Source organism: Apis cerana, linkage group LG2 (assembly GCF_029169275.1).
Source record: "Apis cerana isolate GH-2021 linkage group LG2, AcerK_1.0, whole genome shotgun sequence".
NCBI classification, from domain to species: domain Eukaryota; kingdom Metazoa; phylum Arthropoda; class Insecta; order Hymenoptera; family Apidae; genus Apis; species Apis cerana.
This window is the reverse complement of record NC_083853.1, coordinates 5874466-5897289: the sequence shown is the minus strand read 5'-3', so window position 1 is coordinate 5897289 and position 22824 is coordinate 5874466. Positions and strand designations below refer to the sequence as shown.

At 31.1% G+C, this 22824-nt stretch overlaps 2 protein-coding genes across 49 annotated transcripts in view; one reads left to right on the top strand and one right to left on the bottom strand.

Moving 5' to 3' along the window:
• Positions 1–22824, top strand: part of LOC107994247 (KH domain-containing, RNA-binding, signal transduction-associated protein 2) — a 100867-nt gene that overhangs the window by 1538 nt on the left and 76505 nt on the right. For 20 of the 35 annotated variants that reach the window (XM_062071909.1, XM_062071907.1, XM_062071902.1 and 17 more), the window contains exons 2-8: positions 304–425; positions 508–624; positions 824–1136; positions 1211–1325; positions 1393–1512; positions 1825–1925; positions 5082–6481. In XM_062071909.1, the coding sequence (XP_061927893.1) occupies positions 304–425; positions 508–624; positions 824–1136; positions 1211–1325; positions 1393–1512; positions 1825–1925; positions 5082–5089 (896 nt within the window). In that variant the 3' untranslated portion in view covers positions 5090–6481. Of the gene's footprint in view, positions 1–303; positions 426–507; positions 625–823; positions 1137–1210; positions 1326–1392; positions 1513–1824; positions 1926–2778; positions 4806–5081; positions 10804–22824 lie in introns of those variants that run through there. The other 15 variants (XM_062071916.1, XM_062071901.1, XM_062071896.1 and 12 more) reach the window with 13 other exon arrangements.
• LOC107994245 (transcription factor AP-2-epsilon) overlaps positions 6968–22824 on the bottom strand; it is a 236105-nt gene continuing 220248 nt past the window's right edge. For all 14 annotated transcript variants that reach the window (XM_062071883.1, XM_062071888.1, XM_062071885.1 and 11 more), the window contains 4 exons: positions 19098–19216; positions 11528–11669; positions 11216–11387; positions 6968–11019 (listed from right to left, as the gene is read on the bottom strand). In XM_062071883.1, coding sequence (XP_061927867.1) covers positions 10882–11019; positions 11216–11387; positions 11528–11669; positions 19098–19216 — 571 coding nt within the window. In that variant the 3' untranslated portion in view covers positions 6968–10881. The remainder of the gene's footprint in view (positions 11020–11215; positions 11388–11527; positions 11670–19097; positions 19217–22824) is intronic.

Genomic DNA, 22824 nt, shown 5'->3' with positions numbered 1-22824 from the left:
TTAATATTTTAAATGTATATTATAATGTATATATTTAATGTATATGTATATTATAATTTTATAAATTATATTATAATGTTGTTATAAATTAATATTTAAATAATTGTTATTATGATTTTCAATTTTTTTAAAATTTAATCTGTAATTTAATTTTTTATAAATAAATATTATTTTATAATTAATTTATTAGTTATGATAACAAAAAATAAAAATAGTATAATTTATATTATAAAATACTATAATTTAAATTAACGTCACATATTAATATATTAAAAATTTAAAAATGATTACTTTATTCTGTAGAAATTCAAAAAACTCAAGCTATTGGCAAACCAGTAAGGGATCCGAAATATGTGGATATTTATCGTGAAAAACCAATTCGAGTTTCGGTTAAAGTATTGGTGCCCGTTCGGGAACATCCAAAGGTAGTTGTGTTTTGTTATAAATTAAATAATTTAGATGAATATACAGATAAATATAAATTTATACGTTGAAATATATTTGCAGTTTAATTTTGTTGGAAAATTATTGGGACCGAAAGGTAATTCTATGAAACGTTTGCAAGAAGAAACAATGTGTAAAATGGCAGTATTAGGAAGAGGATCCATGAAAGATCGTCAAAAAGTAATTTTGTGTTAAGAATTTGTAATTTTCATTTGATTTAGATTTTTTATTCATATCTCCACTTTATGTTTCTCTATTTACTTAATTATTTTTAATGTTTTTATTTATTGTATTACTTTTAACTTATATTGATAAATATGTAATATGCATAATAATGCACATAATTAAAAGTTTTTTGTAAATTTATTCTATGATATAGGAAGAAGAATATCGTATGTCTCTGGATCCGAAATATGCTCATCTTTCGGACGATTTACATGTTGAAATAACAGCGCTTGCACCTCCGGCGGAAGCTTATGCTCGTATTGCATTTGCGTTAGCCGAAGTTCGGAAATATTTGATCCCAGATAATAATGACAATATACGCCAAGAGCAAATGCGCGAAATGGAAATGAATATGGCAGATGATCCAACGAGTAATGACGATAGAAGACCTTCTACCAGAGGTGTACCAGGTGCTGGTGGAATATTAAGACCATCCACAAGACCAACAATGCAACGATCTTCCCGAGGTTGGCAATATTTTTTCCAATTATTAGGCTTTTAAAAAAGAAAAGGGGAATGTTCTTATTTTTTTTTATTTTAGCGGCAATACTTCCACCGCCTTCTAGTCGGGGGCCAATCACACGTCCTGTATCAGCAAAAAGTAAAGTTTTTTCTATTTTAGATCGTGCAAGAGTCGCCATGGATCAGAGTTATGGGTGAGTTTTTAATTAATCAAGTAGAAAAAAATATCGTATTGAATTTATAACATTGTATTGCGGATAGTTATGAAACTGCTACTCCGCCTCCAAGTAATCGTGTTGGAACTCATCATGATTATGATTATCACACATCAACGAGCAGTAGCAGCCGATATGGAGACCGACATTATACATCAACGTCAGGGTAAGTATAATATATTTTTATCAAATAGAAGATATTTTTATCAAAAAGAATTATTAATTGATATGTTTATTGACAATCTATTCTTATCTATTATTTATTTTGATTTTTCATATCTATATTATATTTTTATATTTAACATTATAACTATATTTAAGGCGTATTAATACTCTATTATTTCGTATTTATTTTCATAATTGATTTTTTTTTCTGTTTTTTTTTAATTTCTAATTTTTAAAAAATTTTTTGTTTTTAATTTGTAAAATAAAATAATGTAACTTTTTACTATACATTATATTTTTATATATCATTTAGAGATGATATGTATCCTTCCTCGAGGTACGCAACTTACGAATACGAAGATGATTCTGTGCCACATTCTTCTCACAATTACTACGAAACATCAGAATATCCAGGTAATATAATTCTTATTTTACATTTTACATTTTTTTTAATATAAAATTTTAACATATAAATAAAAAAAAAATTATAAACATATGTATACGCATGTGTGATATGCAGAGAATAACATAATAAGATTAAAGTTAAAATATTTTAGATTTAAATTATATATAGACAAATTTTTACTGAACTATTATTTAAATATTAAATTTCAATTTGAATTAAATATAAAGAGTTGATAAAAAGAAGTCAAAGCATGAAATATTTAATAAAATTGGTTTAATAAGCTATATTAATATAAAAAGCTTTAAACAAAAATTTAAATATTATCAGAATTTTAAAAAACATTAATAATATGATTTCTAGTTATAATAACTAATTCTTGTAATTATGTGAATAATATAACAATTTTATATTTATATTAAAACTTAAATGATTTAATAGAAATATTAAGATTGATTTTTTCAAAAAATCTAGAAATTTCATATTTCTACATAAAATAATACGCGAATAAAAATTAATATTTTTAATCGAAAATAATTTCTATCAACTATTTAAAATTGAAATATATTTTTCCACATCGAATTTAAAGATTTCCCTATATAATATCCTATACTAAATAAATATGGAATGGCTTTGTATAATAACGTGTGATATTAGCTAAATTATTTATCAATTCTCATTCGCAATAATTTTCTTCTTAAAACTTTATAAATAATATAATGCTCTTGCTTCGTGTAGTATATACTTAAGAAATTAATATTATATACATCCGATTAATATTTTATATATATATATATACTATAACGTGGTGGTGCACTAATTTAATAAAAATAATGCAAATGAATAACTCCATAAAATTCGCAGAGGAATCATCGAGCCGCGCATGGAAATCGTACAAGACGACAACGACATCGGGCTCAAGCTCGCGCTACCGCAACGCCCCGTATTCACGACCTTCCAAGTAAAAATCCATATAAAAAAAAAAAAAGCACCCAAATATTTTCTTAATTTTTATCACATCCAAACAATTCCTGCATTATAAAACGAAACAACGATCTTTCCTTTTTCTAACTTTATTGTTTTTCATAATCTTAAACTGTTGACATATAATTTTCGTAACAAACAATAACTTATGATGTCAGAGATGACAAACCTAAACATAAAAAAAAAAAAACTAAAATCATTTTTTAAATGAAATCAGACGCAAGAAGTGATTGTGGTAAATGATACTATGATTTTTTATCATATAGCAATTATAAAACAGAACAGATATAACGTAACTGCCATTACAAATTTGATTCCTCGAAGTTTTGCTTAAAAGAAAACTTCTGATTGACCGGTATTTTTTTCTTTTGGAATGAGATTCTCGTTATCCTCAATGAAAGATACTTTGACGCTTGCGGATTTTTTGCTTGTTCTTTTTATTTCCATTGTATACAATTTTCCGAGTCAATGGTGTAATGAAGCTAATGTAATTTTTAATCAATTACTTGTAGCTATTGAATAAACACCAAGACATGTAATTATGAAAACTTTAATCAAAGCGTTTCCGCGATTTCGATAGAGTTTATATCTCGAATGTTCGCATGTAATATTAACTCCGTAGAAATTCTAAATCGATTTCCATCGTAATCTTTGATTTTCTATGAAAGTATTAGAAAAAGAGATAAAATCATACGTTCCTTCAAATCCTTTCCCCTCCTGAAAAAAAAATGTCACGTCAGAGTGGAAGACTAGAGGACCAAGAGGATCAGTGGAACGAGACAAGTAAAATTCTTAAATAAAAAAAAAAAAAAAAAAACAAAAAAAAAAGCGTCGGAGCTGTGTTACATTTTTCTAGATATCAAATTTATCTTTTTTTATATTGATTCATTTCATACGCGAAATCTTAATTTTTTTTTTCTTTTTTTTAAATATAATTGCATATAATAAAGTCAATACGAAACTATAAATTACGTACTATGTACGTAAATGAGAGATTTGTAAATATCTTTGAGAATTTTTAACTTTTATATATATATATATATTTTTTTTTCCTTTCTTTTTTATTTCATTTTTCCTTTAGATAGATATCTATTCTTTGGTTTTAATATGTCAAGTTTTCTAAATACTGAAAAATACATAGCTCAGACAGTCGTGTGCGTTATAATAAATTAGTAATATGTATCTAAAATAGAAAATAAAATATTGTAAATGACATCCAATGGCAGATGATCACATAAATTAATATTAAATAAGTTGCATATAGTAATGCGAATTATATCGTAATTCATTTAATATTAATATGTATAGTATTTACGTGAATAAAAAAACAGAATAATAATAAAAATAACGTGTTGAGAACTTAAAATGGCATAAATAAATGTTAAAGAATACGTGTATAGTAACATGTGCAGAATATGTGAAGTGAAAAATCATACAGCTTATAAAGATTCAGTAGCTATAATATTATATTAAAAAAAAAAAAAAAAATTGTAATCTTAAGATCTTATAATATAAGAATACAAAAAAAAATGATAAAATAATTTGTCCATAACTTATAAACATTTTCCCATTTTTAAAATAATTATCTGTTTTCTGCTATACATTTACATATATATGTAATTCTCTTAAACTGAAATAAATAAGAAATATAATAGCGCTATATAATAAGCATTTGAAAAGCTTTAAATCAAAATCCTAATCAATAACATTATAACATGAAAATAATGAAATGTTTTTAGACCTAATACGTAATATTAATATATTCAGAAATTCACAAAAATATCTATTCATCGATATACTAGTAATTTTTATTTAATGTGTTTGTTTTAAACCAACCATGGAATGTTAATTAATGTTAAGAAATCTTGTCAAAAGAATATAATAAACTACATTTAATTTTCCTTAAATGTTTGAATGTGTCTTAATTACGTTAATATAATATAAGCAACAATAAAATTTAAAATATACTATATATGCTAAATATTAAACACGTGTTAATTTGTATTAAACTTAAAAAGTTTGCAAATTATTTACAGTTTTATTAGTAATAAATTTGTGAAAAATACAGAATAACAGTGTTAATCTATTATTACACATATTTTTAATTTAATCTGATTGAAGTTTCATTTTAAAGTATTTAAAACATTTACTTCTAACATATTTTTTTCATATATCCTTCTTAGGTGTATAGAGGAATACAGAAGATTGTGTGGGAACGTTTTCATGGATTGAAATATTTTAATCTCCTGTTTCTCTATTCAGTGGAGTTTGAAGTGCCTTGAAATCATGTGAGTATAATTTCATTATTATGAAATAACTTTAGTTTATTAGTTTAAAAAATATTTTGTCACATGAAAAAGATATATATATATAATGTAGTTTTACGTAGTTTTATATTTAATGTAGTTTTAGTTTTATTTATAAAAAATTTTATTTATTTATATATGTTATCTCAAGATATATAGATTAGAGTTTTTACTTTTCATTTTTGGAAATTGCATTAATATTTATTAAAGCATAGATAACACAGTTTTAATTTAGTGATAAAAGCTTAAATTTTTTAGTGATAAAAGATTAAATTTTGATTTGCATGTTTAGTTTAATTTGCTCTCTTTGTTAGTTTATGCTAAAATCTATGAGATAGTAAGATTTTTTTTCAGGCAATGGGATGTACAGTCTATGCACAATTATAATTACGTCAGTTGAAGAAATAATGGAATTTAACTATTAAACAGTGACTGGTATGGTAAAATACAAGCTACATATTTTAAATATTTTTAAAGTTCAATGTCGATATATGTCATAATTCTTTTGATGCAATAGACAAGATTTTAAAAAATATTTATTCTGTGTATTTTTATGATTTTATAAACTATTAGAAAATAGAATTAAAAATAATTAATGATATAAAAAATAGTTTACAAAATGGAAATTTTATTAGATCTTTCAATTAGATTTAATTGATGTCAATAAAATATAGTCTTACTCATTTTGATCTAATTTAAATAATATATAAATAACTTAATATTTAAGTAATATTTAAACTTTCGAATAAAATGAAGATCTTCATTTCATTTTAATAATATTTTAGAAGTATAAATTTAAGTTCTCATTTCATAACATAGTAACACAAATATATTATATATTATATATTATACGGACATGTATGCATCCGTTATCTAGAATAAAAAGATTCAATTTAAAATAAATATCGAAAATAAGGATGGAGTGAATATTAATTTTTATTTTGTAAAAAATGATAAAAATAATAAGGTTATTATTTCAGTTTATATTTGAATTTTCCGCGCAATATATGAAATTATAATTTTTTTCGGCAGATGGCGCAAGTTGCAGTTCGCTACCAAAATGGCGTCTGTAAACGCGGTGTGTACGAAGTAAATTGAAATATTTATTCTGTTTTCTGTGTAAACGGTTTTAATTAATATTTAAGAATAGTTTAGAAGTATCTAGAAAGTAAGTGGAGATAAAGTGTAAATTTTTATTGTGTATCAAGATGATTAGCGAAGTGAGAATAACGTTTAACTTGCATGGTTTGGCGCGCTTCATCTATTCACAGCTATAGGTATGTACTATTTGAAATCGACATATTGATATTTGAAGATTATTAGAAACATATATTGTACATTTGAATTTTCATATTTTTATGTTAATATTTTTGAAATAAATTATTACAAAATGAAAACTTTTGAACGATCCTCATATTTTACATTGACAAATAATTTATTATTTTATATACTTTGATATTTTGACGTTCGAATTAGTTTTCATTTCAATTATTTTTACAATTTTATGTAACAGATTTTTTATTTCTTTTCTTAATTATATTTTTTTTTTAATATCATATTACTTTATCGACTATTATTAAATATTTACTTTTTTTTTACAAAAACAAAATAATCATTCATTTCTAGTTTTTTTTTTTAAATAGATAAAATATTTTGTAATTTTTTAAAAAATTCATTACCACAAATTCTTGACTTAAAATATTAAATCATTAAAGTCCATTTTAAATGATTAAATAGGATTGTACTGAACATAAGTGTATAAATTGCTTAGAAACAATATTCTTATTTATTTATCACACACCAATATACAAAAATGAACTGTATAATCAATATCAGAATATAATATACTACGAAATTCAAATATATTTAATAAAGATATATCTGAGTATCTTACAAGATTAGAATGATGCTTCAACTTCGAACAAAAATGGTCTACAACATTCTTTGCAGTTGGCACAGAAATTCTGGTAGAAAAACGTTTTTCTACGGTCGCTCTAAGGATTATAAATAAGTATTAATTTACGGGACCTTACGTTCTAACAAGTCGCCTAAGTATTCGTGAATGAAAATAAGGGGATTCAAGGATTTTTCTCTGTCTTTTTTCTCTAACTTTTTACCGTCTCTTTTCACTTTCATTTTCTAACTAAACTCACGGCGTTGGTCTCGATATTCAAGGAAAAATGTTTTCCTATTTTCCATAACTTCTTTTTTTCTGCTTCTTAATTTTTTTTTTTTCATTGAAGAAAATTGCGGTCAAAGTAGTACGCAACGTCGTAAGGGGAAAAAATGACGTGTTCGTCGTTGGAAATAAAATTTGTCGATGCGATAAAAGTCTGATAACTATTCGTAACTAGCGTTTGGTTGCTTCGAATAAAGTTCGATGGTGCGCGTCTCCGGTAAACGAAAAGTCTGGTGTGTGGCGCCATCTACAACCGCGCTAGTACCTATGAAAAAACATGGAATGATAATAGTAATTTTAGTGTTTTTTTTTTTTTTTTTTCCCTCCTTTCGTTCTTGTCTTGTTCGGTTTATGCCTTAGTAATATTACGATTATATCACAAGAAAGATTCAAATACTCTGTACATAATATCCCGGAACGCGAGACGTTCGATCAGGTTTCTTAATCTTACATTTACATACGCCTAAGATTTAATTACAAAGTTAGATATGTCTCAGGTTCACCTGGTATTGTACTTCAACGCAATTTCTCGTGTATTCCACTCTGCGTTTCTTCCTATCTTTTCCCCTCCTTACACGAAACTTTTCGAGTAACCTCGATACCATTGATCGAGATCGTTTTCTTCTCTCACGATACTTTCTTTCGTGATTCTCACGAAATAAAAGTTCGAAACTTATTTTCTTCTAAAATTCGAACGATGTTCGTTCGATTTAGATATTTTCGGCTACTCGCTTCTAATCGTCGATAGATCTTACATTTCTAAACTCGATATCGTTAATTGGCACATCTCAAATGGCAACTTTCGTATTGGCACGATTAAAATGATCCTTAGAGTTTTTGTCTTCTTTTTCCTTTTTTTTTTCTCTCTCTCTCTTTTTCTCAATTTGTCGACACCGATGATCGCACACACGCTGTATGTGAACAGAATTTTTAGAGAAATAGTAACAAGGAGCAAAATATGCAATTAAAAATTACCCATTTGTTAAATTCGCTTTCGAGGGTTAAATTTTTTAGATTAACAATTAGATGAATCCATGTAATTGCATTAATGAGGCAATTGGCACAAACGAACATAACTCAATCGATGTCGTTGTTCAATAACGATTTACGAAATTATATATGTCACTCGTTTATTCGATCTATCCGGTCATACCGTGATATTATATTGAATTTATGCTACAAATCTATGAAACATTACATTACACGAAATGGATCAATCGAGCGTAATAACAAAGCATCGAAATATTGTCCGAGAATTGCGACTTTAAGCATAACGGTGATCATAAAAGATTCTCGATTGAAATCATCGTTCAACTGATCGAATCGCTAATAGAAAGTGCTTGGAGAGCGTAATTCGCACGGTCATGTGTCATCAACTATTCCAGCTATTCGAGAAGAAAATCTTTACGTGGAATGAATCGTGAATCGAACTCGATCGAAATTCGAGCATATGGAAAACTATTATCGTATCGTAAATTCCTAATTCGCTACCACGGAATCGTTCGAAAACTCGGTGTCGTCGTGATGAATCTGAATATAACAATCGGTCATTGCGATGAACAAACGATTATTGGAATGATCGTTCATCGTCCTTCGTTATTTTGATTTAAATAAAACTTGCTCGGCTATTTAATAGATAAAGATTCTAAATTAATACTTTTTTTTTCTTAGCCTCGGACGGCTGTTGCACGTGTGAATTCTCACTTTTTTTTCTTTCTTTTTGTTCGTTGTGACACCTTTTTTTTTTTAATCTCGCACGACGCGATCGAGATCGAGCGTATGCTCTTCTACATTCTCGATGGATAATTGATTCGCAGATATTCTAACGAGAGCTTAAAGGATATAATAATATAATATAAAACATAATTTCATGACCGAGTCCACAATTAGAAGTTTTATGTTAAATCATGGATATCGTAAATTTATATTTGAAAAAAAATAATGTTTATTTATGTTTACGAGAAAACACACAACACGAATATGAATATGGAACGATCGTTGTATACGTGTTCACATTTAAATGTTAAATTATTCCACGCGTGATGGACTCGATCAATCATAGAAGTGTGGTCCATAAGACGCAAGCGGATTTACAATCGTTGTAAAATCGTTAAATTATAAATTGTACGCGATATAGAGAGCAATATATCACTATGCTGACAATATTAATGCTTACGTAACAGCGTCGTAATCGATATTTATTGCGCGTATGTCGGACGCTCGGTAATGAGCAAAGAGTAGCAGATGCTTGAGCAATATATAAATAGTCGAAAAATTATACGAAGAGAAAACAAAACGTTGGTGTTAGAACTGCTGTTTTCGTCGCTGTTACCTCTGTGCGCGCTCTCGATTATCGATCGATTCGCGAGTTACAAAGAGGGGACACAAAGATCAAGGCATTCGAATACGAAATATATCTTTCCGTATTTCTCCCGTTATAACAGTTATAATTTCTTCAATTTCTTAGCCATCGTTCGAATTTTACATCGTTATTTATTATCGTATATTTCCCTATTATACAATTATTATATCGTGAAATTTGTAAAAATCACCGCGGCCGTTTTAAAATCGATTGCACAAACGTTTGGAGGTATCGCTAAAAAAAGAACTATCACAAGTAATACGCAACGCGCGTATAAACATTTCGGGGGATCGTTTGTTCGAAACGATCGCACGTGATAGAAAACGTACGACGAGAAAAGCAAGCGGGGGAAGACGCGAATGGAAAAGTTTTCGATCTCTCGCACGCCACGACGATCGTATAGATCCCGTCGAATCGATCGATACGTTCCTTCTTCTCCTCGGCACAGGCGCGTTCTCAAACTGAATTGAAACAGGCAGTGGAAAGAACAAACCGATAACAGTCACTCTTAATCGAGAGCACGTTCTCGTTGTTGATAAACGTAACCGTAGAATCTCGCGTGTAGTTTCTTCGAAACTGCGATACACGTAGGTATCGTGTCCCGACTGTCGTCGATCCAAGAGGGAATGAAGCATAGTAATATCTTTTCGTTTATTATCCCATTGCCGATCGTTTCGACTCTCTCGATCTTGTCCTCGACGAAGCTTGTTGAGCGAGGCTCACCACGAGGCTCTCGTTCGATTTAATCGACTAACAGAGATTGCACATTTCTCGTGACTTCTTTGTCATTCATTTACCTAGAACACTTTCGACCAGCCAACCTCAGCGAACACGGATATCCGCGAGCACGTAGGCCTCGAGGGTAGAACAGATCTCTCTTCCTCTTCCCTATATTTTTTCCTCTATATATTTTCCCCACTTTCTTTTTTTCTTTTTTTTCTTTTTTTTTTCTTTTTTTGATTATTACAACGGAGCTCGTGGGTGGAGCGCGGACATACGTGTCGTCTCAGTGGTCCATCAGAAGCTGTTCGCGATATTAGGATAGAGAAAAAGAAAAGGCTCGCGAAAGCTCAGTTGTACGGCCAGGAGTGCCTAATTGAAGTGACCACGTTGGAGGTAGGCGGGTCATCTGGGCGTCACTTCTTCATGTCGTTCATCAACGTGCCGTCCTTGCTCTTGTTCGTGTCGAGGCTCGACTGCTGACTACTTGTCACGCCGCTTCCGTTGCCTGGATACATCTTCTCCAGATGATTCAGGGATTCGCTTAGGAACTTCTGTAACGAATAATTTCGAATCAATGAATTTTTTCTACTGGATTGTAGCAATGAACCTGTAGGATCATGATTGAATTGCAAAAAAAAAAAAGAAAAAAAAGAAAATTGATTACTATTTTTATTAAGCGAAATCTTTCGTAATATCTTTCCTATTAAAAAAATTTAATTTCAAGTTAAGAAATACAGAGGGCAGTACCTGTATTGCCGTAAGAGCGGCTACGATTGCAGGGCTTCCGAATCCGTGTGATATGAGAGAGAAATGTGTTAGGTGTCTCTGTATGCTTGGATCGAGGATGTGTTGCGGTCGTGTGTTGCAAAGTGGCGATCTGTCTTGGTTCAAAAGATCCATCAGCTCTTTGGTGATTTGTCTGAAAGAGGAAATCTCAGATTTTAAATCTTGCAACTTCGATTAAACTCGAATATCTATACATATTCCCTATATATTTCATAATAGGAATCGATTATCTCGATATCTCTCGCCATTCTCCACGTGGAAATGAATTCTTACTTGGTGGCATGAAGAAGTTCTTTTCTCCTGTAGGAATCTTGCGGTTCGCAATGCTGCCGACTGAGGTATTCGGCAACTTGTTTCGCAGGGAATTCGGTTTCGCACACGTAGCCGAAGTCTCTGGCAAGGTGAATGGCTTCTCCTGGAGAAAGAAAGGAAAAAAAGAAAAAATAAATGAAAGGAGAATAAAATGAACTTGTTATGGGATAACTTCAATTACGCAACCCATCATATGGAAATGCGTGAATTTTTTTATCGCTCATTTACGATTCAATGGAACGAGAAATTTGTATACAAATTTTTTTTATCTTTTTTCATCCATTAAAATTATCTCGCACGTATTTTCTTTATGTACTTCTTTCATTTTATGGGTTATTTTAAACACTCCAGATTCCTCCGAATAATGATACCTTACGTAAAACGAACCATTTTCAACGAACCGAAAGTTAATATATTGTTAATTGATTGGGGAGATTTATATATCGTCGTCATTTTTTAATTTATTACATCCTCGACTGTGAAAAATTATCCTCCGCATTACTCTCAAATACGTTTTATTTTTACCCCAAAATAACAACAACAACAACATCATCATCATCCTCATCATCAATGAATTCGTTAAATTTAAGATAAACGTGTAATCTCTCAACAATCTCTCAATCTCAATGCAAATTTTTCATCGAATCGAACTCCGTTGAATGGAAAAATCCAACGCTAGAAACTTCTTCCTCAGATCCCTTCTTATAGGTCAAAACGACCTTAGCCATTTCGCGCGTGCCAAGTTACAAGATTGTTCTCTAGTGGAGGAACTAATTTACGATAATGAAACGGCATACGTGCTTTCTCTCGAGCACGTGGTGGTCCGTTTCTCCCCTTTCGGAACAATTCCCCTTCATCCGTCACCATTTCTCTCTTGCTCCCGCTGTCTCTGTCCCCTGCACCCTTTCTACCCGCTCCCGATGATGGCAGGTAATTAGGTACCTACAAGCAGACTCTCGTGCAAGATGGAAGCGAGCCCGCTGGGCTCTATTATCGACAACCGAGCAAAACCACCCGCAGGCCTGCCGGGTTTCGTCCTTACGAGAGATCGAGGAACACGGCCTCGAGAGCCATCTGCAGTTAACGAATTATCCAATTTCGCGGACTCCGCCGTTTCTTCCTTTTCGCGCGGGTGAAAAGTATCCAAAATTATCCTGATTGATAATTGCATTTCTTCTTAGCTTAAACTTCAAAAGAATTTTTGGAATATTTGGAATTTTTGATCGATAATAATCGAGCGTAAGTTCAAAAATTGGAAGCTCTGCAGCGGCGCGAATTGGTCGAAACAAGCGAATCGAAAATCTTGGAAAATTGTTTCACAATCGATAGTAATTTATATAATTTCTCAAATTGCATTTCTCCCATCGATTGTTGGCAAATTCAAAGGAAAAATTTCCTCTTATTTCTTTTTCAAAAAAAAAAAAAAAAGAAAAAAAAAGAAGGAAAAAAGGCATATCATGCAATAAATTATTCTAACCATATATTACTTTTTGCATATCGTTGCAATAAAACTTTCTAAACCAATAAGAAATAATAAAACACCTAAAATAACACGGAAAAAAATTTCTCATCGTAAACTCCATTGTCAACATTTACAACTCCTTTTCAATATAACCATCTTTTCTTATAAAATCTTATAAATCCACTGGGATTGATAGTTTTGCATTTAAACAAAACGTACCATCGAACTCGAAATATTAATTAATGTTTCCACAGATAGAAGATTCTACGATTCGCTTTGGTAACGTTTTTTCCCCCCCTCCGATAAAAGCGATGAAATATCCCCTCATTGTCGATATCCAACGTGTAAAAGCTAGTTTACAACTATGTACAAGCCGTGTAAACTCGAAAGGATCGGTCGTCTCCGAGCGAGGCCAAGAATTAAACGCGTGTCACCAACAACCGACTATCGACGATCTAATCGTGAACGCAAGTCGCGCTAGTTTCTGCACGATGCACGTACAAAGTGCAACAGGTCGTTCCAACTAGCTTTTAGTACCGTCCACGATGTATTGCTGCATACGACCGGTGATTTGCATACGAGCTCGTAGCGCGTCGCGCGTTTCATAACTTCTTTTAATTTCCTTTTAACTTGAATTGATATTTCTGTCACGTTTCGTAGATGCGCGAGTTTTTACGTATGCGTTGTGCACACGTGGGATTAGTTAATCGGGATATCGTTAAGAGATCGTTAAGATCGTTCCTTTTTATGGGACGCGGTAATAGAATTTTTCTTATGAAAATCTTTTATATAAGTTGCCCTTTGATCTGTCGTGTCTTTTTAGTTGGAAGTATTGTTGCGAGGCGGTATGCGTATTATTGTTTAGATCACAAGATATATGTAGATATTACGTGATCGCACGTAATAACTGTTGATTCTATATCGGAAAAAATATCGCACAGTTTTCAGATGTAATATTTAGATGTAAATTATAATTTTCGTATAAAATTAATTTGTCAATGGTTTTAAATTAATTGCAATAGTGAAAACGTTAGAAATGCTCAGTTATCAGCCATTCGTTTTGTTATTGATTATGTCAATGCGATACTTGTTTTCGAGGCTTGGAAATCATCATTTTGAATATTTAATAATTACATTTTCGAACGGACGAAATATTTGGAGAGGATAATATAAAGATAAAATATTTCTGTGTATCTTCGCTTTGAATTATTACCTTGGTTTCTACTTCAATTATATTCCATTTAATCCAGAAGCATCTTAGATTAGTTTTAAAACGAAGATTGATATCTATATTTTTCATTATTATATCACGTTGATTTTTGAACGAATGACGTACATGGTAAAGCCATGAAGCGAAAAAAATAATCGTTAATTCACGAGTCACGTTGCTGAGTGTTCACGTGTACCAATCTGCAATTCGCATCTGCAATCACCTTCGACCAATCTGTGGTCCTCATCTGCATTGCATTGAGTTATCTCGTTGCACGTCTTTATCATAGATTATCATTACGATAGATTGTTCTCCTTTGAAACATCGGATATTTTTTCAAACGATTGGTAACAGATAATGCGAAGACGAGTTTTTAACTATTAACGTGGTTACTTAATTTATTTGTACGTATCGATAACGCATTATTGCTGATCGAATTTTTCCTTTTTTTCTTACATTACATGCATCGATGAATAATTTTCTACCGTGTATATCGATGATGCGTTTTGAAGGAAATAAAGTAGCGATAAAACAGATGACATCACCAATTTTTTTAAAATTAAAAAATTAAAAAACGATCAAATTGTAAACATTATAAACACTACTTGTAAAACAGAAGAGAATAATTCATCTCATTGTATTTCGAGTTATATAAAATATTTCTGTGAAGAGATAGCGAATGGATAACAATTATTCATATTATTTATCAAGTTTTCTCAGAATCAAGAAAGAAACAATACGAACTGTTAACCTACTTAAGAAAGATTTCGATAGTTTCTTAATAAGAAAGAAGGAAAAATTCGAACGTAATCGCAAATCGTTACTTCCCCTTATTCATTTATATATATATATATATATTTAAATATGTCGTTTCTTCGTTAAATTACATAATTATCTCATTCGGTATTCCGTGTGTGCGTTTCTTTTTCTTTTTCTTTTTCTTTTTTTTTTTTTTTACGCTCGTCCTGAATTTTTACGACGGCGGTGTCGAGGAACGGTAAACGGTGTCGATAGTGGCATTCGATGGATGTTCGTATAATCGATAAGTCTACCCTGGATGATCAATCTTTGAGAGCGACCGCAAATTATGCTCGGCTGTAATGTGTCTCGATAATCGAAATCTGGGGAAGGATTTCGGAGAGGGGGATCCTCTTCCGTGTACCTCGAGACACCGGTGTTCAGATAGCTTTGAGTATGCTTGCGGTTTCACCGGTGTGTCGAAACCCACCCGATTGCGATCGATACGCAGAAAGTATGTAGACACGTCGATGCGTATATACACGGTGTTCTGATTTCATATTTATACCGTCGGTTATGTACACATGGTAACGAGTCGAATGTTTTTCTTCTTCGTATTTTTGTCAATGATTTTTATGGGATACGTTATGGAGGGATCGTTTAAAGCGAGGAATTGAGGAGCTTGTGAAAAAGAAAAAACGTTGTAGATTTGTATAATTAGGAGAATTTAAAATCGATCGTTGTCCTATGGTTCGATACGGATCAATGATATTAAAAATTACCCGAGATCACGAATTTTAATTGTAAACAACGCTGGATGTTCGATTATATTTATCTAAAAAAAACAAAATTTATCGTAAGAAATCGCGACGAGTAAGGCGGAGACAAGAGCAGAAACGAGCTTTCGTCATGCGTACACAACCGAGATTGCGTCACACGTACAGGCAACCAGACACGAATTTACGCATGAATCACGCACAGGTATACGTTAATCGTACACGGCCAAAGTATATCTATACACCTGGCGCGTTTACGTCCTCCTTTGAGAGGAGGTTCCCACACTTTCGCTGCACACCACCACCTCTTTCGACGGCTATCATACGTGTTGTACCTGCACGTATCTGTTAGACACACGTGGATATTTCGAAATATCATATCATTCGACGAATTTGACTTTCCTCGGCCACTGTTCTTCAAAATTTAACGAAACGTGTGCGTACACTTCAGATCGATTGATCGATTGCATACAGTTATCTCATTGTATTTCCAATTTATATCTTTATTTACCTGCATGAAGTAAGATTTTCGTTGGGGAAAGATTCTTCACGATTTCGATCGATCGTCCATCGATCATATTGTAAAACTTCGTAATTTATTTTACGAGCAAGTGAAATCGTATTTCAGTAATTGTTTTATTAGGTAATCGAGAGAGTTAATGTTTCTTTTCTATGAAATCATCGATGGTTCAGAAATGGAAAGAGTTGAAAATATTTTCCCTCTTCCGACAAAAATTTTAATCCCAAAACCACGCTCTCCAAATTCTTATCCCTCTCATTCTCAGAAAAGATCATTTATATATGGACAAACTCCGAACAAAGGTAATCTCGTAAGCTGATAAATCGTGTATCATCGTTCCACTACTATACCGCAAATAGAAGAATAGGAATCGGTTCGAAATGATTAAAAGTCAATAACCAGATACGAAAATGCAACGAATCGATGCATCCAACATTCTGTCCCGACGATTCATGGACCGTGAAAGAGCCGAGGAGCGAATTCCAATTAACAAGTGGTATTCCTCCTCGCTGCTACAAATCTGCACGGTTACGCAACACATAATTAGATTTTAGATTCAACCATACCGCCTTCTATATACGTATATATTTATATCCAGTTATTCAAATAAGCATCGATAATTGCGAATATGATAGAGTGTCCTGACTAATATTTGTTGTGCTCGCTATTCCTTCTTATATTGTATACACGATTAAAAAGAAAGGAAGAATAGAAAGGAAGAGAATGTATTGGACGAAGCATAGAACACGAAACGGTTATTCGAATAGAATATCTTCGAGATTAACTTCCGTCTTCGAAATGCCATGAACGAAATGAAGATTCTAAATGTCCGTCGAAACTAGTTTGAAAACCTGTATGCCAGACAGTTAATTAGATTGGTGGACAGGATAGCTCGAGATATGGTTTAGCCACTTCACAGAATTGATTCTGTTTATGCGTTATTAAGAAGTTACGTGTGTTCCTCCTTTTCTCAGTCTGCAACGAGATTATATCGTTGATAGTATGTTAAAAACAAAGTTGGAATTTATTGTTCGAGTATATAGCTTGGCGAGTATTTGGCATTTTGGAACGAGAAGTGCTTAGAGAAATGAAATGTGTTTCGTTTGTAACGCGATCCAATTGTATTCGTTGCAAATTGAATAATGAACGGGTCGATTTACATTGTGGGATAATTACGAAAAAGAAATCTTGATTTTTTTATCTTTAATTTATAATGGGATAATTATGAAAGAGAAGATAAGTTTCGTTAAGAAAGAGTCTTTTTATCGGAAGCACATAGAGTGAAATTTTCACAGAAGATTTGAAAAATTAGATTGGCATATCAAACTCTCAAAATTTCTAGATCTCAAATCGTGAAAATATTTCATTATTCATCATTGATGAAGTTTTCTTGGGAAATTGATATCATCAATCTCCTAAATCATAAATCAAATATTAGATATATTTTCACAAAACTTAAAAAAAAAATCAATTATCAAAAGTAATACTTCGTTACAATATTCTTCCTAAAAAATCTTCCTGCTGATTTTATTTATCGTGTTATCATCGATAATTTAACTAAAATATTTATAATCGTCGACTTAATATTCGATAAAATTATTCTTATTCGTATTTCACACATCTTAACGAGCATTATACTCCGCGAATCTCGACGAACCGACTTATTAAAATATATTGTGACTATTATACACGCGTGCTGCGACCGTTCTTTCGCGATATGTCAGCGGTAGAAAGAAAGAAAGAAAAATCGAGTCGGTGTTTTATACCAGCCCATCGACCATAAATTATAATCAACGTCTGCACTAACACTCTAACAATTCGCCAGTTGAGTCATTAGAGGTTCGTCAGGGTGGATCGACCTTTATACGTTGAATCTCGTTATGTGAACGTGTGTTATTAAGAGCGTGGTTAATAGTGAATATCCTATAGGAATGGTTCTAATTAACTGTCTTGGCCTCGTATTGGTTGTTCGTGGGCATGCTTCGATTGTCATTAAAAAGTATTTAATGTCGTTCTGCTTATGCGAATAATTTCGTTGAAATAATTTCGATGAGTATCTAAGAGATGATGATGATGATGGATCGAAGCATAATGTTACCTATGGTAGTAATGATTATGATAAATAGAAAACTTTTGTTGTATGTTGTACTTTAAGAGATTCTTTTATTTATAATTTATTATTTTTTTTTTTTTTAGAAAATAGATAAATATTAGTTGAATACATGAATGGTTCGTGTAATGATTGGGGAGAATTGAAATTTAGATCGTTAAAATAGTTGGAATTGGGATGATGAATATAGAACGATTGATTTAAAATGTTTGATTTTAAATAAACTGCGCAATATATTTCATTTAAAGTAGTAAAAATTAATATTAACTTCGTTAATTCACGCCCGGAAGTGCTTTCCAATCAATTTAATCATATTGACATCGTAATATTGATATTAACATGATGGCATAGTCTGAAGCTATTGATCAGTATTTACGTAAATGCAAATATTTTCTTGCCTTTGATCTAACGCATTGTATAAATCAAAATAATTAAATAGTCAGATTCATATGAAGATTTTTCATCTTTGCTGAATTTTTTTAATCTCTCTGGCATAATAAATCATATTAAAGTTCTAACGAAAAAGAAACTTATAAGAAAGAAAATGAATTAAATCAATGGATCTATTTTAATAATTTTAAAAATCCATTTTAATAATAACTCGTTCCATTATCGCGACGTAGTGATTTAAATTTTAATTTTTTCTAAAATTATTATCGTTGCGAATAAATTTTATCGTGTTATCATTAATATTTAATATATTATTGCAACTTACCTTCCACTAAGGATGTTAAGAGCGTGACATTGGCAGCCTTCCTTCTTCCTGCTGGCAAATTCAGCCCAATTTTTTCCAATTTTTCCCTAAGCAGACGTCCGCCATTTTTGGATTTCGCTCTAAGAAATATAAGAAAAAAATGCAATCAGCGACTTTTACTATAATAACATATAGCACTTTTAATAAAAGAGCATATAATTATCCTTATATCAATATTTAGGGATACAAATATTCTTTGATTTAAGATAAAACTTTAAAAGATTACTATAAAAGTCCTAAAGTCAAAAGTTGAATAATATTTAAAAAACGTAGATATTGACATAAGGATTAATATAATGATTCAAGAAATTGAATGTATTAAAAAAAAAAAAAAAAAGGATGAATATGAACTACAAAATGAAAATTAAAATATTGAAGAAAATAATTTTGTCATTCTTCATTTTCATAAAACAAAAACTATCATTTATTATTCAATAGAGTTCCGTCATCTCGTGGAATACGAAAATGAAAAGATAAAATAATACATGTGTATTATACAATAATAAATTTACAATGATAGAACAAAAAATGTACACGTGTACATTTTTTAAAAAAACTTATAAAAAGTCAAATCATCTCGTTATATATTCTAAAATACTCGTTGCATTCAACGTATCTTGCTCATGCAAATTCATTGAAATGAAATTCTATTTTTTGATTTCCTTTGTTCACTTTGCGTTTAAATATAGTAAAGTGTTCGAAACGCGCTTCAAACTAAGACTCGTTCTAGAGCGCAGAAATTACGAAACGGAATTGCCCCATTAATCATTTCTGATCTTTGAGGGAAGAGAAAAAAAATCGATTAGTAACCGAGAGAGGAAGGGAGACGGAGAAACGAGAAAATTAGCATAATCCGTACGCGTGTCATCCATCGACGATTGAGTAACTTTACCGAGTCGATGGCTGACAAGATACTTTCAAAGATGTTGCACGTGTTGCATAAAAGAATAAAGTGTTCTACATATTATTGAATCCGACATAAAAAATTAATCATATCTTATATTTTTACATTACTTTCTTTCACATTATACTTCGATCATACTATTATTGACTAATAAATTATTCTTTCTTGAACCTTCGTAGAAATTTTTGAAAATAATATTATTTTTCGATAGGGAAAGATTATTCATCGATCTTTTTTCTTTTTTTTAAATTTCCTAACTTTGAGATTAAAGTAATAAATTACTATGCAAATTCTTCCAAGGTTCTCTTTCCCAAAAATTAGAAATCTTTTCTAAAAACATAATGAAATTCCTCGAAGACAAAATCAATGTCAAATATGGTTTCAACTCTCGACAAGATATACGATATATTACAATTCACGTTCTCATTCTAATCCCATTACACCTTATATATGTATCTTAAATATGTACATGTATAATCATATTACAAAATTCCTTGAACTTCTTCAATAACCTAAATCGAATATTGACATTGAATATTCATGCTAATAATATTCGTTTGAGAAAAGGGTAAACATTTTTCGAGCGAATAGATCAAAAATATTTAAAAAAAAAAGGAAAAAAAAAGAACGACAACGGAGCTCGAAGAACATCCTAAATCTTTCACAAGCTCTCGAGGTTATTTCGCGGAAGATGGTCGAGAATTCGATAGCGCTTCTTAACACACCCTATTCATCCATCATTCGTGGACCGACATAACGGTAATACGTACTTATACACATCGGCTACCTTTGTTCGTCTCGAGTAGCCGGTTCATCCGGTAATCTTTCGCTTCGCTCGGCAATTAATACACTTTACCGCTATGAGTTTTTAATATATCTGCCGAAAGGATCTACGCCTCCTCGAAATGCGGCCTCGTGATTCTTCCATCATGGAGATGCTAAGCAAACACTTCGATGCTTTCTTCATTATAGATTATGCGATACGGCAATAAAGTTTTTTTTTTTATCATTATGATATTAAGACGTATTAAATAAATAATTTTTATTCGTTATTTATTATAATAGGTAATATATACGAAGTGTTAATACATTTTTTTGGAGGATCGATTCTAAAATAAGTACAAAAGTTTGTATATGAAAATTTCTGTCGAACGATGTGTTCATCTAATTTAAATTGCTTATGAGTTAGTAAATAAATCAACTTCTATATTCACATTTTCTATACATTTTTGATAAAAAGATTGATTTTCTTCTATGTTATAAATAAATTCTTTGTCATTGTAATTTTATTGTCATATAAGGTGGAATTCTTTCGATAATTTTTGAACGTTTATTAGTTTGGGGGATCAGATAACGTTTTACCGTCAACGAACGTTTCTCTTTTGTATCTTTAATCGTTTCGTTGTCGAACTGAAAGATTTGATTGAATTTCAACGAGGGAATTCGAGATTTTTACTTTCTGATTTGTTGTTCTCGTTTTGGACGACGTGACGTTTTTATATTTTCGTTATATAATTTTATATCTGTATAGTATTCTGTGCGCACTATACTTTAGATTTTATGTCACTTTGCATATCGTGCATGTGTTTATAGCTTTTTACACATTCAAATTTTTACTCGTCATTAACGCGATACACTTATTTCTTTTTCTCAAAACACCTTCTTCTCATCATTATATATAATTCACACTCGATCATCCTACAAGTACAAGTTGCATAATTATATTATTATCGTCCCAGGACATTTACCCGTTTAATACGAGAAGTTTACGCAACTCGGTGTCCTTCCACTTGTTCGATTTATCTTCGATTTATTTTACGCCATGGAAGGAATTAAACGACAGTATCTCCATATACATATTTATTATCGAAGCGATTCCTTTGTACGTGACGAGACCAATTCTTCATTCATTACACAGTCTTGTCCCGAGAAGGATTCTCGCCTTCTTCAACGAATCCTCCCTCTTCCCAGAGATTTCTACTTCTTCACACCCTTCTCCAGTCGATCCTCCCCCGATATGAACTTCAGAAATCACCCCTGATTACTCGAGAGATGTCCTCGACTAACATTAATCGTTAAAATCTCGATCGCCGTTGATAAGTGAACGAATGATTCGCGATCGAGAATGGAAAATTTTTGGAATGGAAGAGAATATTATGTTATGTTATTTTTTTTCCTCCCCTCGAGTTAAAAGAGATTGTTTCTTCCTTTTATTTCAAATAAAAATCCCTCTCGATTATTTTAATAAGATAAGATTCAAGAAGTGAGTGAAGTTAGAAATGAATTTCGCTTTTCATTCTGAATTATTTCTCTCTTAATGAACGATATTTCATAATATTTAACTTCGAAATAATTTACTGCCAGTATATACGATATACTGCCAGTTATAATACGATACGATCGTTTCATGGCTATTTAATTATTCATAATTATTACATCTCTAAAGATCATAGTACGCGGCAACCAATTATCCAAGATTATAAATTACATCAAGCAATTTCACATTTCGTAAGCGTCTTTCAAATGATTCAATTTCACTCGCCTCTGTATATCTCATGATATTTTTTTTTTCTTTTTTCTTTCGAAAACTCGCAATAAATCCAGCGATTATCACGTTTCAACCAAAGTGAAAAAAGATCTAAAGAAGAAGAAGACGATCGATGATACTGTCGACAGGTGAACGCATCGATCTTTTTTCTTTTTTTTTTTTTTTCGAACGATCGACGATACTTAAATTATCCCGCTTATTCGTTGTAGAAACAATCGTATCTCGAGGATCTTTTG